At 44.6% G+C, this 15,774-nt stretch overlaps 1 protein-coding gene across 8 annotated transcripts in view; it reads left to right on the forward strand.

The window, feature by feature from the left end:
* The first annotated feature begins 3,248 nt into the window (after nucleotides 1-3,248).
* Nucleotides 3,249-15,774, forward strand: part of gnai2 (guanine nucleotide binding protein (G protein), alpha inhibiting activity polypeptide 2) — a 108,493-nt gene continuing 95,967 nt past the window's right edge. Inside the window, exons 1-2 of one of the 8 annotated variants that reach the window (XM_082958370.1) lie at nucleotides 3,249-3,437; nucleotides 3,959-4,102. In XM_082958370.1, coding sequence (XP_082814496.1) covers nucleotides 3,985-4,102 — 118 coding nt within the window. In that variant the 5' untranslated portion in view covers nucleotides 3,249-3,437; nucleotides 3,959-3,984. Of the gene's footprint in view, nucleotides 4,103-5,936; nucleotides 5,956-15,774 lie in introns of those variants that run through there. The other 7 variants (XM_014132737.3, XM_082958369.1, XM_082958371.1 and 4 more) reach the window with 7 other exon arrangements.

Consider the following 15,774-nt stretch of genomic DNA (forward strand, 5'->3'; position numbering starts at 1 on the left):
CTTTGCTGACCCTCAACCCTACCCCACAATGGTGCGTGCTCAGCCCCCCCATACTCCCTGTTCACCCATGACTGCGTAGCCATGTCCGCCTCCAAGTCAATCATCAAGTGTGCAGACGAAACAACAGTAGTGGGCTTGATTACCAACAATGATGAGACAGCCGACAGGGAGGAGGTGAGGGCACTCGGAATGTGGTGTCAGAAAAACAACCTCTCACTCAACGTCAGCAAAACAAAGGAGATGATCGTGGACTTCAGGAAACAGCAGAGGGAGCACCCCCCTATCCACATCGAAGGGACAGCAGTGGAGAAGGTGTAAAGTTTTAAGTTCCTCGGCGTACACATCACGGATAAACTGAAATGGTCCACTCACACAGACAGTGTGGTGAAGAAGGCGGAACAGCGCCTATTCAACCTCAGGAGGCTGAAGAAATTTGGCTTGTCACCGAAACCCTGACAAACCTTTACCGATGCACAATCTAGAGCACCCTGCCGGGCTGCATCACAGCCTGGTATGGCAACTGCAACGCCCTCAACCGCAAGGTTCTCCAGAGGGTGGTGCGGTCTACACAACGCATCACCGGGGGCAAACTACCTGCCCTCCATGACACCTACAGCACCCGATGTCACAGGAAGGCCAACAAGATCATCAAGGACATCAACCACCCGAGCCACTGCCTGTTCACACCACTACCATCCAGAAGGCGAGGTCAGTACAGGTGCATCAAAGCTGGGACCGAGAGACTGAAAAAAAGCTTCTATCTCAAGGCCATCAGACTGCTAAACAGCAATCACTAACTCAGAGAGGCTGCTGCCCACATTGAAACCCAGTCACTGGCCACTTTAATAAATTGATAGTCACTTTATACAATGCACTCTAAATAATGTCACTTTAATAATGTTTACATATCTTACATTACTCATTTCTCCTTCTCCCAAATCCAGTCAGCTGATGTTCTGAAAGAGCTGCAAAATCTGGACCCCTACAATCTGGACCCCTAGACAATCTGGACCCTTTCTTTCTAAAATTATCTGCCGAAATTGTTGCAACCCCTATTACTAGCCTGTTCAACCTCTCTTTCGTGTCGTCTGAGATTCCCAAAGATTGGAAAGCACCTGCGGTCATCCCCCTCTTCAAAGGGGGGACACTCTTGACCCAAACTGCTACAGACCTATAACTATCCTTCCCTGCCTTTCTAAGGTCTTCAAAAGCCAAGTCAACAAACAGATTACCGACCATTTCAAATCCCACTGCACCTTCTCCGCTATGCAATCTGGTTTCAGAGCTGGTCATGGGTGTACCTCAGCCACGCTCAAGGTCCTAAACGATATCTTAACCGCCATCGATAAGAAACAATACTGTGCAGCCGTATTCATTGACCTGACCAAGGCTTTCGACTCTGTCAATCACCACATCCTCATCGGCAGACTCATTAGCCTTGGTTTCTCAAATGATTGCCTCGCCTGGTTCACCAACTACTTCTCTGATAGAGTTCAGTGTGTCAAATCGGAGGGCCTATTGTCCGGACCTCTGGCAGTCTCTATGGGGGTGCCACAGGGTTCAATTCTTGGGCCGACTCTCTTCTCTGTATACATCAATGATGTCGCTCTTGCTGCTGGTGAGTCTCTGATCCACCTCTACGCAGACGACACCATTCTGTATACTTCTGGCCCTTCTTTGGACACTGTGTTAACAACCCTCCAGACGAGCTTCGATGCCATACAACTCTCCTTCCGTGGCCTCCAACTGCTCTTAAATACAAGTAAAACTAAATGCATGCTCTTCAACTGATCGCTGCCTGCACCTGCCCGCCCGTCCAGCATCACTACTCTGGACGGTTCTGACTTAGAATTTGTGGACAACTACAAATACCTAGGTGTCTGGTTAGACTGTAAACTCTCCTTCCAGACTCACATCAAACATCTCCAATCCAAAGTTAAATCTAGAATTGGCTTCCTATTTCGCAACAAAGCATCCTTCACTTATGCTGCCAAACATACCCTTGTAAAACTGACCATCCTACCGATCCTCGACTTCGGCGATGTCATTTACAAAATAGCCTCCAATACCCTACTCAATAAATTGGATGCAGTCTATCAGAGTGCCATCCGTTTTGTCACCAAAGCTCCATATACTACCCACCACTGCGACCTGTACGCTCTCGTTGGCTGGCCCTTGCTTCATACTCTTCGCCAAACCCACTGGCTCCAGGTCATCTACAAGACCCTGCTAGGTAAAGTCCCCCCTTATCTCAGCTCGCTGGTCACCATAGCAGTACCCACCTGTAGCACGCGCTCCAGCAGGTATATCTCTCTGGTCACCCCTGAAGCCAATTCCTCCTTCGGCCGCCTCTCCTTCCAGTTCTCTGCTGCCAATGATTGGAACAAACTACAAAAATCTCTAAAACTGGAAACACTTATCTCCCTCACTAGCTTTAAGCACCAGCTGTCAGAGCAGCTCACAGATTACTGCACCTGTACATAGCACATCTATAATTTAGCCCAAACAACTACCTCTTCCCCTACTGTATTTATTTATTTATTTAGCTCCTTTGCACCCCATTATTTCTATTTCTTCTTTGCACTTTCTTCCACTGCAAATCTACCATTCCAGTGTTTTACTTGCTATATTGTATTTACTTTGCCACCATGGCCTTTTTTTGCCTTTACCTCCCTTATTTCACCTCATTTCCTCACATTGTATATAGACTTTTTTTCTACTGTATTATTGACTGTATGTTTCTTTTACTCCATGTGTAACTCTGTGTTGTTGTATGTGTCGAACTGCTTTTCTTTATCTTGGCCAGGTCGCAATTATAAATGAGAACTTGTTCTCAACTTGCCTACCTGGTTAAATAAAGGTGAAATAAAATAAAAAATAAAATATCACATGTAAATACTGTATTTTATACCATCTATTGCACCTTGCCTATGCCGCTCAGCCATTGCTCGTCCATATACTTACATGTACATATTTTCATTCACCCCTTTAGATTTGTGTGTATTAGGTAGTTATTGGGGAATTGTTAGATTACTTGTTAGATATTACTGCACTGTCGGAACTACAAGCACAAGCATTTCGCTACACTCGCATTAACATCTGCTAACCATGTGTATGTGACAAATAAAATGTGATTTGATTTGAACGGAGGAGTGAGACTACAATTTCAAGGAAACACTACATTGTCCATGAAGCAAAGTAGGTGGGCGTTTTTCACAATGGGCTGGCACTGCTAAATTGGGAGCATAGGGGATTGGGAGGTGACAGAACTGTCTTCGTTTTGTCGGCCAGACTGAGGAACTTCACGCGGTTACGGGTGTGGCTGTATACGTGATAAATCTTTACGAAGAGAAGAATGCATAACGGTACTCACACACTGAACGACTAAATTAAACACAGAGGAAGAAGAGAAAAATAGAATAGCTTCTTCACAGTGGGTATGTGAATTTCGGTTACATTGCAAGTTGGCAACGGAATCCATCTGCTCTGCCGTCTTCACAGCTGGAATACTTTTTGCTGAAGTTCCGTGGGCCCATTTCCTTGAGTTGTAACCTGCGAGGCTGATCTTGAAAAGTGAACTTGGCTGATTTTATTGACGCGCCTCAAAAGAAATTGTTGTTGCTCAAATAGTGTCCGCGTAATGACAGACAAATTACTTTTCCGTGTTGGCTTGGATGGCATGTCACTGGGTTTGAAAAAATAGGCGTCAAATCTGGCTTTGGAATATTAAAAACGAGTGAACATCTGGAATAGAACTGAATTGGGACGAAATCGAATAAAGTATTTGTTTGCTGGTTTGTGGGCGAATCAAACTTATATCCCAGTCGTTTTTCTCAAAGGGGAAGTTTAATTTCTCAACCTCACAACACTGTTCTGGGAACGCTTTTTTTTAAACGCTCCCAGGCATACAGCCCTAAATAGGCAACATTTTTTGTGTGTGATATTGTCCGAAAAACAGCAGTCCTGAAGCGTGCACTTGGAACCATGGGGTGCACAGTGAGTCAGGAAGATAAAGCTGCACAAGAGCGGTCCAAAATGATTGACAAAAACCTTCGAGAAGATGGGGAGAAGGCGGCGAGAGAAGTGAAACTGCTCCTGTTGGGTATGTACCGTCAAGCACTCCATTCTAATGTCTGAATCCAATCGATGTAGAATCGCATGAACACTTGCTCATTGTATGCACTTACTGTGTTGTGAGCTGGCGATATTTTAATTGAATTGTAATTTTGCGACGTAACGGGCGTTGATTAGTCTCGAAAACCCAACCATAAGCCTCACAGTTTGACTGTTGCCCAGGGTCGGGTTTTCGAGACTAGGCATCATGATGCACAGAGGACATTTTCGTGGTAAAGCTTTGAGGTACGGAGTGTGCGCCGAGGACTAGGCCATGTATCCTGCGACGCAACCGAATCTCTCTCTCATTAACCATTTTGATGTACAGCTAGTTACATAGCCGAGTTTTTGTCTAATTTCATAGAAGGTTCTCTAGCCCCCAGTGCACATCTGGAACAGAGTAGGCTAGTCAGAACCAGTAAACATAAATCCGAGCCCGCGCTCCTGCTTCTGTCATACATTAGGGGAATGCCTCACCGCCAGAATTTTATAAACTCTTCAAGTATTCAAAATAGAAAAGTTGTGCGTTGACAGCAAGTTATGTCAAGGTTTTATTACAGTCAAGTAGCAGACCGTAAAAACTATCATATCCTAACAAAAAATGACACCAACAATCTAGTGGTTTCTAAATGATACCAGCATAATGTCGCCTTTAGGCCCAGGCCTGAAAGTTATCAATCACTTAACAGTCTACAACCTAAGGTCTGAACATGTCAAGTATAGTGAAATACTTACCCAACAGTGCAGTATTCAATATCAAAATACATTAACTCTTTTTTTTAAATTTTTTTTTTTTTTTAAAGTAAATACAATTCAAAACTGAAATGTGAGCTACAGGGTCAGTGCCAGTACCACATTTACAATGTGCAGGGATACTGCAGTATTTGAGTTAAAGTATGTAAATGTAGGCAGGGATTAGGAGAAATTGAATGGTAGCAGGATAAATAATATTGTAAGCTAAGGGAATATTCCTGATTTGCTTTCATTGCTCTTCAGCTGTGCCTATTAATGATAACCACCTCATGGATGTAATGGGTTCTTCAGACCTCTCCAAGCAATGGCAGATCATTCACCGCATGTGTCAATGCAGGTCCTAATCGATAATGATTAACCGCAAGCAATAGACTCTGGCTTACAGTATTGCACTCTGTGAAGTGCTCACTATGTTAGAGAATTGAACAATTACAAATATCTTTGGTTGGCTACATTTTGCTCTGTACTCTGGATTTGTTCATTTTGCCCCTCTAACTCATAACACCCCTACTTGTTGCAATCAACGTAAACCTCAAGGTTGCGTCAAAGCCGATTTGATAGTGACTTTGGTTAGTCAGGTTCTTCGGTAATACCAGCGTGTACAAAAACAAGCTGTGGCCACTTTAGGGCACTGTAATAAAGTTTTTAATTAATGCGGTGTAAGTGGGTGTGTTCGCACTGTCAAATGAACTTGACCTCCTTTATCCCCTTCTCAGAGGACTGGTCTGAGTGTGACGGAGTAGGGACTGTCATGACAGACAGTCATTTGGATCCTCTGAGTCTAGTGCCATGACTTCTCTGGCAGGTTTTTTGACTGAGGTCATATCATAGCCACCCTCTTAACCCCCCCCCCCCCCATGCTGAACAGTGACAGTGAAGTCTTGCTTCATGTGCACTTTGCTCCCATTCTCTGTATTGTTTTGACAGAAACACAGTGCTCCTGTTAGGAATATGTTGGAGCCCAAACAGCCAGCCAAAGCATGTGCTTGAGCCAAAACCAAAAACTCTGTTAATGTCCTGACGAATGGTGATCGGCGTGAGCGTCAGAATATAAGCTTATGACTCTAAATGCTTCCTGAGAACTCAAAGGTGAGGTAAGGGAATCCTGGCATTAACTTGAAAATAATGACGTTACAATGATTTTAGAGCTTTTTAATGGAAATTCCAAAGCCGAAAAGGGTAAATGTTCAATTGCCAAAACATTTACAATATTCCATTGTCTCTGATAAGGTCCACATTGGGTAGACAACAATAGAAAAATAGGTGATTATAAATAAAATATTTCAGTTGTGTATATTACCTAGTTTTTATTTGATTACTTTATTTTTCATTCCTTAAAGTAATCATCTCATATACGGTTGAAGTCGGAAGTTTACATACACCTTAACCAAATACATTTAAACTCAGTTTTTTACAATTCCTGAAATTTAATCCTAGTAAAAATCCCTGTCTTAGGTCAGTTAGGATCACCACTTTATTTTAAGAATATGAAATGTCAGAATAATACGAGAGAATTATTTCATTCAGCTTTTATTTCTTTCATCACATCCCCAGTGGGTCAGAAGTTTACATACACTCAATTAGTATTTGATAGCATTGCCTTTTAAGTTGTTTAACTTGGGTCAAACGTTTCGGGTAGCCATCCACAAGCTTCCCACAATAAGTTGGGTGAATTTTGGCCCATTCCTCCTGACAGAGCTGGTGTAACTGAGTCAGGTTTGTAGGCGTCCTTGCTCGCACACGCTTTTTCAGTTCTGCCCACAAATTGTCTATAGGATTGATGTCAGGGCTTTGTGATGGGCACTCCAATACCTTGACTTTGTTGTCCTTAAGCCATTTTGCCACAACTTTAGGAATATGCTTGGGGTAATTGTCTATTTGGAAGACACATTTGCGACCAAGCTTTAACTTGCTGACTGATGTCTTGATGTTGCTTCAATATATCCACATCATTTTCCCTCCTTGTGATGCCATCTATTTTGTGAAGTGCACCAGTCCCTCCTGCAGCAAAACACCCCCACAACATGATGCTGCCACCCCCGTGCTTCACGGTTGGGATGGTGTTCTTCGGCTTGCAAGCCTCCCCCTTTTTTTCTCCAAACATAACAATGGTCATTATGGCCAAACAGTTCTATTTTTGTTTCATCAGACCAGAGGACATTTCTCCAAAAAGTACGATCTTTGTACCCGTGTGCAGTTGCAAACCGTAATCTGTTTTTTTTGGGGGGGGGGATTTGGAGCAGTGGCTTCTTCCTTGCTGAGCGGCCTTTCAGGTTATGTCAATATAGGACTCGTTTTACTGTGGATATAGATACTTTGGTACCTGTTTCCTCCAACATCTTCACAGGGTCCTTTGCTGCTGTTCTGGGATTGATTTGCACTTTTTGCACAAAAGTACGTTAATCTCTAGGAGACAGAACGCATCTCCTTCCTGAGCGGTATGGCAGCTGCGTGGTCCCATGGTGTTTATACTTGCGTACTATTGGTTGTACAGATGAACGTGGTAACTTCAGGTGTTTGGAAATTGCTCCCAAGGATGAACCAGACTTGTGGAGGTCTACAATTTTTTTCCTGAGGTCTTGGCTGATTTCTTTTGATTTTCCCATGATGTCAAGCAAAGAGGCACTGAGTTTGAAAGTAGGCCTTGAAATACATCCACAGGTACACCTCCAATTGACTCAACTCATGTCAATTAGCCTATCAGAAGCTTCTAAAGCTATGACATTTACTATTTCCTGAGGACATTGCATTTTTGGATTAAATGCTACATTGCCCCTACAAAGCGTTATCACATTGAATCCCGGCCTTGGACTCTATTCGATCAGGTCCAGTGACTCAAATTTGGGATTAAGTCAGATATAGCATTCTTCCTCTACAGCTAGACTGCATGTTTGAATTAACATTCAGACTAGTTTCTGTTTTACACTGTAAACATTGCCTTTGTTAAAAGTATTAACCAGGGGTTGAAGGTAAATTCTGATTGAGCCGACATATGCAGCGTTTTCCGTGAATGCTATCTATGCGAAAGCGGGAACTTTGACTTTAAAAGGTGCATTGCCGAATTGAATTGAATCTCAGCCCTAAAATAAATACGGCTGCATTGTCTTTATTCAAGGTGTATCACTGGAGGCGCTTGCAGGATAAAGTGTGTTGGATCAGTTTTTGACAGGTTACAATCACACATTCCCTCCTTGGCTTGAAGTTGTAAACTAAAGTCAGTGTGCATCCATCAGTGTGACATCCTCTTAGAAGTGCAACATCTCACCTCTTCCTAGAAGCCCTTTTAGGTCCCTCATTTGGTGCTGTGGTAACCTGCAGAACAGCTGAGAAAATCCTTACTACTATATCCTGTTGGCTTGAAGACGCCAGGGAGAAACCTCCTCCTGCCTGTTTGTCCGTGATGAGTGTCTTCTGAACTATTTCCCCCCACCACCCCTCACCAGATGCTATTTTTGGACCTGTGGCAGGTAGAAGGCAATGATGGATCTCTTTTGGGGCCGAACCAGGAGTTGGGGCCGAACCAGGAGTTGGGGCCGAACCAGGAGTTGGGGCCGAACCAGGAGTTGGGGCCGAACCAGGAGTTGGGGCCGAACCAGGAGTTGGGGCCGAACCAGGAGTTGGGGCCGAACCAGGAGTTGGGGCCGAACCAGGAGTTGGGGAATGCTAAAAGGACATCTACTACGTTATTAAGAACCTCAGCTTTGACATGGGGGTTTGTAGCTAGAGTAATATATTGAGTTTATCACTCAAAGGTTCCGGTGTTCATTAACAGGAAGCACACGTTCAATGACTTCCCTTCAGATTTTGGGCTTTGATTGACATTTAATCTCCTACCCCCAGCAACTTGAGCATCTGTGAATTCCGTCACTATTTATTTTTTATGTTCTTCGATTATTAGTATTTTTTTTTTTGTTATTGACATTTTTTTAACCTCCCATTTTCAGTTAAGCTGGGATGGAAATTTCCCTTGGCAGCTTCTTCCTCTCCTTTAAACTGTGTGTGAGAGCGGCAGCTTGGTTTGTGTGAACATGTCTGAACAGTTCACAGGCTTTGCTTAAGACACACACACACGCTTTTTCTCTCTCACGCTCTGTCTGTGTGTGTGTGTGTGTATATTGATTGTGTGTATATGAGACACATTGCTTATAGGCATGCCTTGCATTTATGTAAATACAGACATGCTTTCATGGCCACATGATATGTGGGCAAGGCAATGTAAGTGCTGTTATGTCTAAGCAAGGTTATTTGATGCACAATAATGATTTAAAAATGTGTTTCTGTGAAAGATGCAGGTCTGAAAGTGTGCACTGTGTACATCCACGTTCCTCCCCTGCTCTCTGCTTGACAGGAATGAGGTGATTAAAGGAAGCAAGGCGAAAACAAAGGACGGTTTCTTCACAGGACATGACTAGATGTTTTTTATTTTTTATTGCACTATGGATGAGGAATGCTGATCACGGTCTCGGGGGAAGAAACCTTGTCTATTTTAAGTTGGGAGAAAACAACTGATATGGCAGCCCTGTTATTTATTTCCATTGGTAATTAAACTATGAGTGCTCTTTTATGACATGACATACAGCACATGTACATCATTGTGTTACAGGACACCATAAGGACTGAAATGTAACTAGCCCAGACTTTCTGTGCTTCCAGGCCAAATGTATCAGGCCTTCTGTTCTGTGTGAGTGCACTGTGGCGACACGACTCAATTTATGATGCAGCTCACTCACATTTTGAGAAGTTTTGATTGCAATAGAAAAGGAGAGCTTTCAGAGAAGCCTGTTTTTGCGTGTGAGAATGTGAGTTTGCGTCAGTGTTGAGGCATACTTTGACACACCACTGTTGCTGCTCTAGAGAGAGGGACTGCTGACGTAGGATCGCTTCAAGCAGCAATTACTTTTCTCTTCCTCACCAGCCTTGACTCTCCTGCCCACAGACAGGGCGATTAAACACAACGCCAAATCAGCATTCATTCCCTCTTCCTCTATTTTTTTTCTCTTTTTTTTCTTCAGCTTTCCACAACATCTGAGGCGGTCTGCCCTAGAGGATGGACCTGTCTTTTGTCCCCCTCATGGTGGTTCTCCCTGGATGTTGAGCTCAGGGCAACCTAGAGGAATCGCTCAAGCCTATTACTTTTAATACAGTTGCCTCCTCCCATATACATTGCCTCTGAGTGCAGAAATCAATGCTAGCTAACTGATTTACAGATTGAGCTGCCATTTTGAATGTAGGGAGATGAGCTGTCTGTGACCACCACCCAGGCACTCTCATATCTATCACTGGGGAAACACTACACCAGCCAAGTACCACGTTTGATGCACATACCTCTCCTTTTCTGGGAGTGCTTTTCTGCCCAGAACTCAACATCAATTGTGGCTGTGTGTGTGTTCCATCTCTCTGAGAATAAAGAAGAAAGCCGATGGCTGCAGGATAAGATGTTTGCTGAGCTAACTTGATTAGTAGAACAGCTTTGACACATCTAAGCAGGCAATATCCTCCTGTAGCTTCGTGGAGAACAAACGGCTGCCTTTTACTTCTCCAATTGCCTTGATTGAGTCTCTTCCAAACACTCTGTATTGATCACACTGGGAGGCTGTATTGACCTACCTGCTGGTGGTGAGCACCATCGTCAACTGGAGCGAGGCCCAGACTGAAACCTGAGAAACGGCCATGGTGTGATCTTAAGACCAGAGTGCCAGAGCCTCCGAGGCATGGCTGCCGTCCTCACTTTGAACATAAACCTGCAGACACCTATTGGCTATATGTGTGTGGTTAGATTGGTTCTTCCTGGAAAACGGTTGTTTGTCAGACCTGGCTGCTTTTCTAACAGTTTCCTCACCAATATAACAATTGAGGCTCAGTTGAGTTTTAGCTGAAGTATGTAGCCTACACGCTTTATTTAATTGAATGGATGAGGTTGTGGAGTTTCCAGTAGCAGCCCACTCCAGAGTGGTGTGGAAGTAAGACACCATTCCAGAACTGTTGGGCTCCCGAGTGGCGCAGCAGTCTAAGGCACTGCATCTCAGTGCTAAAGGCGTCACTACAGGCCCTGGTTTGATTCTAGGCAGTATCACAACTGGCCGTGATTGGGAGTCCCGTAGGGCGGCGCACAATTGGCCCAGCGTCGTTTGGGTTTTGCCGGAGTAGGCCATCGTTGTAAATAAGAATTTGTTCTTGAATTAATTGACTTGCCTGGTTAAATAAAATACAAACAAATGAAATATGTTGAGTGTAGATGTCATGCTATAATAGCTACATGAGACATGTTCTATAGCCACCTGTATGAGCCCTGCATAAACCAGGCTTAGTCCCCCTTATTACAGCTGGTAGCAGAGTTCTGTGGGCTGGAGGGTAATTACAGTACACTGATTACAGCTGGAGCAGTGTTTCTGTAAGGAACAGAGCCGGTTTGACCCTGTCTGCTGACATCAACAAACGTCCCTCTGTATGACTGCTGCTCCCAGCGACTCGGACATGACTGAGATCACACCCAGAGATGCCAATAAAGATCTAGTGAAATCAGTCTAGTCTAATGTTGTATTATTACTATTCACAACCGGGTGCTGAAATGACGACAAAGCTTTAGAGGAAGATATGTTCAGCAAGTGAGCTCCAGTGTATGTTTGAAGATGTGATTCTGTTTACAAGTTGGCCATTTCTGCAGCGTTCCATTTGTAGTGCCACCCAATTTGCAGTGAGACATGGTGGTTATGAGATCATCTGTGCCAAGGGGGAGGTAAACATCCTGTAATTACAGTGTGAGGATAAAGCCTGGTCCTGCAGACACTAGGTCTCCTGCACTGATAACTGGATAGATACTCTGCTGCTGAATCCTCTGCTCCCTCCACTCCTCCACCTTCCCTCTCTGCCTCAACATACACGGACAATATCTTCAATTCTCCCTGACTGTTTAATAAGAACACTAGAATATCATCCTGACGATTTCAGGGATGAGAAAAGGCCATTGGGGCCCATTGGGGCTTGCTGTTTTGTATCTGAACAAAAATATAAACGCAACATGTAAAGTGTTGGTCCAATGTTTCATGAGCTGAAATTAAAAAAAATCCCATAAATGTTCCATATGCACACACAGCTTATTTTTCTCATTTTGTGCGCACATTTGTCCCTGTTAGTGAGCATTTCTCCTTTGCCAAGATAATCCATCCACCTGACAGGTTTGGCATATCAAGAAGCTGATTAAAGAGGATGATCATTACACAGGTGCACCTTACATTGGGGACAATAAAAGCCCACTGTAAAATGTGCAGTTTAGTCACATAACGCAATGCCACAGATGTCTCAGGTTTTGAAGGAGCGTGCAATTGCCATGCTGACTGCAGGAATGTCCACCAGAGCTGTTGCCGGATAATTGACATTTCTCTACCATAAATTGCCTCCAATGTCGTTTTGGAGAATTTGGCAGTACGTCCATCTGACCTCACAACTGCAGACCACATGTAACCACGCCAGCCCAGGACCTCCATATCCAGCTTCACTTGCAGGATTGTTTAAAGGGGTTTGGGGGTGATGCTGAGGAGTATTTCTGTCTGTAATAAAGCCCCTTTTGTAGGAGAGAAACCCATTCTGATTGGCTGGGCCTGGCTCCCCAGTAGGTGCACCCCTACCTAGTCATGTGAAACCCATAGATTGGGCCTAATTGATTTCCTTCTGAACTGTAACTCAGTAAAATCTTTGAAATTGTTTCATATTGCATTTTTATATTTTTGTTAATTGTATGTAAAGATGTGTCATCAGTAGCTGTACTAAACACACCCCGACAGCCCTGTGCTCTAGTCTCCTGAGCTAGGCTCTGGTCTGGTCTGCTGAGCTAGGCTCTGGTCTGGTCACACTGTGGTGTGAGAGGCAGGGACAGGGCTCATTTGGCTGTGCCGTTTACCTCTAACGTCTCTGTGTGGGAGAGCAAAGTGGGCACTGCTGCATGTTAGCTAGTCTGCAGATGAGCCTGTACAGCAGTATAGGAACTGTTGACTCATTACAAAAGTTTTTTTTTTTTTTTTTTTGCTTGGCCCATAGGCAACAATCTACCAAAGGTCTACTTCGCTCCACTGTTCTGTCATGTGGCCCCAGGACAAGAGAAGCCTTTGTCTGTTCCAGATATAGCCCTGGCTTCCTTGCCTGCCACGATCCACTAGCATGACCCTTTCACTCTCTGGACCACTCTGAAATCGCAACAGATTTGCCAACGGCTACAAACCCCTATTGAATCCCGAGTCTACGACCTCTTAAAGGCGTCCTCATGCTTCCCAGCCGGAAGAGTTTGTGCATATATTATGACATTTTGTCATGTCTTGTTGTTGGTTTCGGGCACACAATGTTTTCTGGAGGCAAGCTGAAGTAGGTCGCCGAAGTCTACTCACCTTCCGTTGGTGATTGGTCGACAGTAGGGGCTATTCAATAAAGTCTGTCATTCAACGAGAGCCGACTCATTTTCATGAATGTTTAAAAAAATTAAATACAAATTATTGCGAAATACTGGACTGAACATCTTAGTTAGATGTAAAATTGTGTGACTAAGATCTCCACTGCAAAAACATCAAAATGAATAACAGATTTGTTTAATTGGGACTATTCTGTGGAAGTGTATACTGGCTACAGCCTCTTGAAATGCACAAACAGTACTATTGCTGCTTTTTCCCCCCCTAGTTTTCCGAAAGAAGGTCTTAAAGGACTATGCATGTAATCTCTCCTCTCTCGCCACACACAGCACCCCTCCGCTCCATTATATGACAACTCCCTCCATCCCTTCTCCTCTCCAAAAAATACACTATGATTAATGATAACTTGGCTATATACACAGGGTACCAGTGCAGGGGTATGAGGTAATGTAGGTAGATATGTACATAGAACTAGGAATAACGTGGCAGATAGTTAACAGTAGCAGCAGCGTATGTGACGAGTCAAAGGTTGGGGAAAAAGGATCAATGCAGATTGTCCGGGTAGCTATTTGGTTAACTATTTAACTAACTATTTTAACAGTCTTATGGCTCGGGGGTAGAGGCTGTTCAGGGTCCTGTTGGTTCCAGACTTGGTGTGCTGGTGCTGCTTGCTGTGTGGTAGCAGAGAGAACAGTCTATGACCTTGGTTGGCTGGAGTCTTTGAACATTTCGAGGGCCTTCTGTCTGACACCAACTAGAGGTCCTGGATGGCAGGGAGCTTAGCCACAGTGATGTACTGGGCCGTACGCCTACCCTCTGTAGCGCCTTGCGATCAGATGCCAAGCAGTTATGCAGCCAGTCAAGATGCTCTGTGGTGCAGCTGTAGAACGTTTGAGGATCTGCAGGACCATGCCACATTTTCTTCAGCCTCCTGAAGGGGACACGGCATTGTCTTCTGTCTTCACGACTGTGTTGGTGTTTGGACCATGATAGATTCTTAGTGATGTGGACCCCGAGGAACTTGACGCTCCCGCTCCACTGCAGCCCGTCAATTTGATGGTGTGCTCGGCTCTCCCCGTTTCCTGCAGTCCATGATCACCTCCTTTTGTTTTGCTGACGTTGAGGGTGAGGTTTTGTGTGTTAGCACCACAATGCCAGGTCTCCTACCTCCTCCCTATAGGCTGTCATATCGTCATTGATTTGGCCTGCCACCATCGTGCTGTCGGCAAACTTAATGATGGTGTTGGTGTCGTGCGTGGACATGTAGTCATGGGTGAACCGGGAGTACACAAGGGGACTAAGCACGCACCCCTGAGGGGCCTTCCTTGTTGAGGGTCAACGTGGCGAATGTGTCGTTGCCTAACCTTACCACCGGGGAAATTCCGTCCGGAATTCCAGGATCCAGTTTCAGAGGGACGTCATCAGTCTCAGGGACCTTAGCTTAGTGGTGAGCTTGGAGGGCACTATGGTGTTGAACACTGAGCTGTAGTCAATGAACAGCATTCTCACATAGGTGCTCCTTTTGTCCAAGTTGGAAAGGGAAGTGTTGAGTGCAATAGAGCATGCGCCATCTGTGGATCTGTTGTGGCTGTTTTTCATGGCTACAAATGTGAGTGCTACGGAGCGGTAATCATTTAAACAGGTTACATATGTGTTCTCGGGCACTGGGACTATGGTGGTCTGCTTGACACATGGGTCAGGGAGAGGTTGAAAATGTCAGTGAAGACACTTGGAGAGGGGATAGGATAAAAGGAGAGTGAAGATGACTGGAGAGGATAGAAGGGCAGAGGAGGCTGGATGAGGAGAATAGAGAAGGGCTATGACAGGAGGATAGTGTATCTGTGGTGAGGTGTCAGGGCTCCTGTGTATAGCGCCTGGGCCCGGGGTTGAGCTGTTTAATCAGCAGGGTGGCTTTGCCAAACCACAGCCCTCACTGCTGCCATTGTTCACGGCTCAGCCCTAATCTGATCTTCTCAAGTGTCGTCTTTCCCCCCTTCAATACAATAATTGAGACGTGTGTGTGTGTGTGTCAGAGAGAGCTAGAGGGAGGGGAAGTTAGTTTAAGTAGCCACCAGAGCAGAACAGCGACGCTCACTCTTAGACGATCTCAAATTATTTGAAGCATCTCTTGCTGTGTGTATTTCTGTTCTTTCCGCTCTGTCTTGGTGGGTACCAGCGAGATATGATGGACCTGTAAGAAACCGATCTCTAACAAAGGAAAGGAAGAGTGTAAGGTGGAGCTGGTAATGTACTGATAATCACTGTCCTAGTCCTGTTACTTTTCATTCCTCAACCCTCTCCCAGAGGGAGCATTTTAATATATCTGGTGGAAGAATTTAAGCCCCACACCTAACCTGAACCTTGATACAACTGAGCCATCTACAGTACACTACTGCTCTGAAGTCTTTTGATCAGCTATAACCCATGACTAGGGTCTAGTATGACTTGTTTTATAATGACTTTTCCTGATCAGGTATGTGTTATGGGGACAACTTTCTCAGTTCCTGCATTT

The sequence above is a fragment of the Salmo salar genome, chromosome 12, assembly GCF_965601325.2.
Source record: "Salmo salar chromosome 12, fSalSal1, whole genome shotgun sequence".
Taxonomy (NCBI): domain Eukaryota; kingdom Metazoa; phylum Chordata; class Actinopteri; order Salmoniformes; family Salmonidae; genus Salmo; species Salmo salar.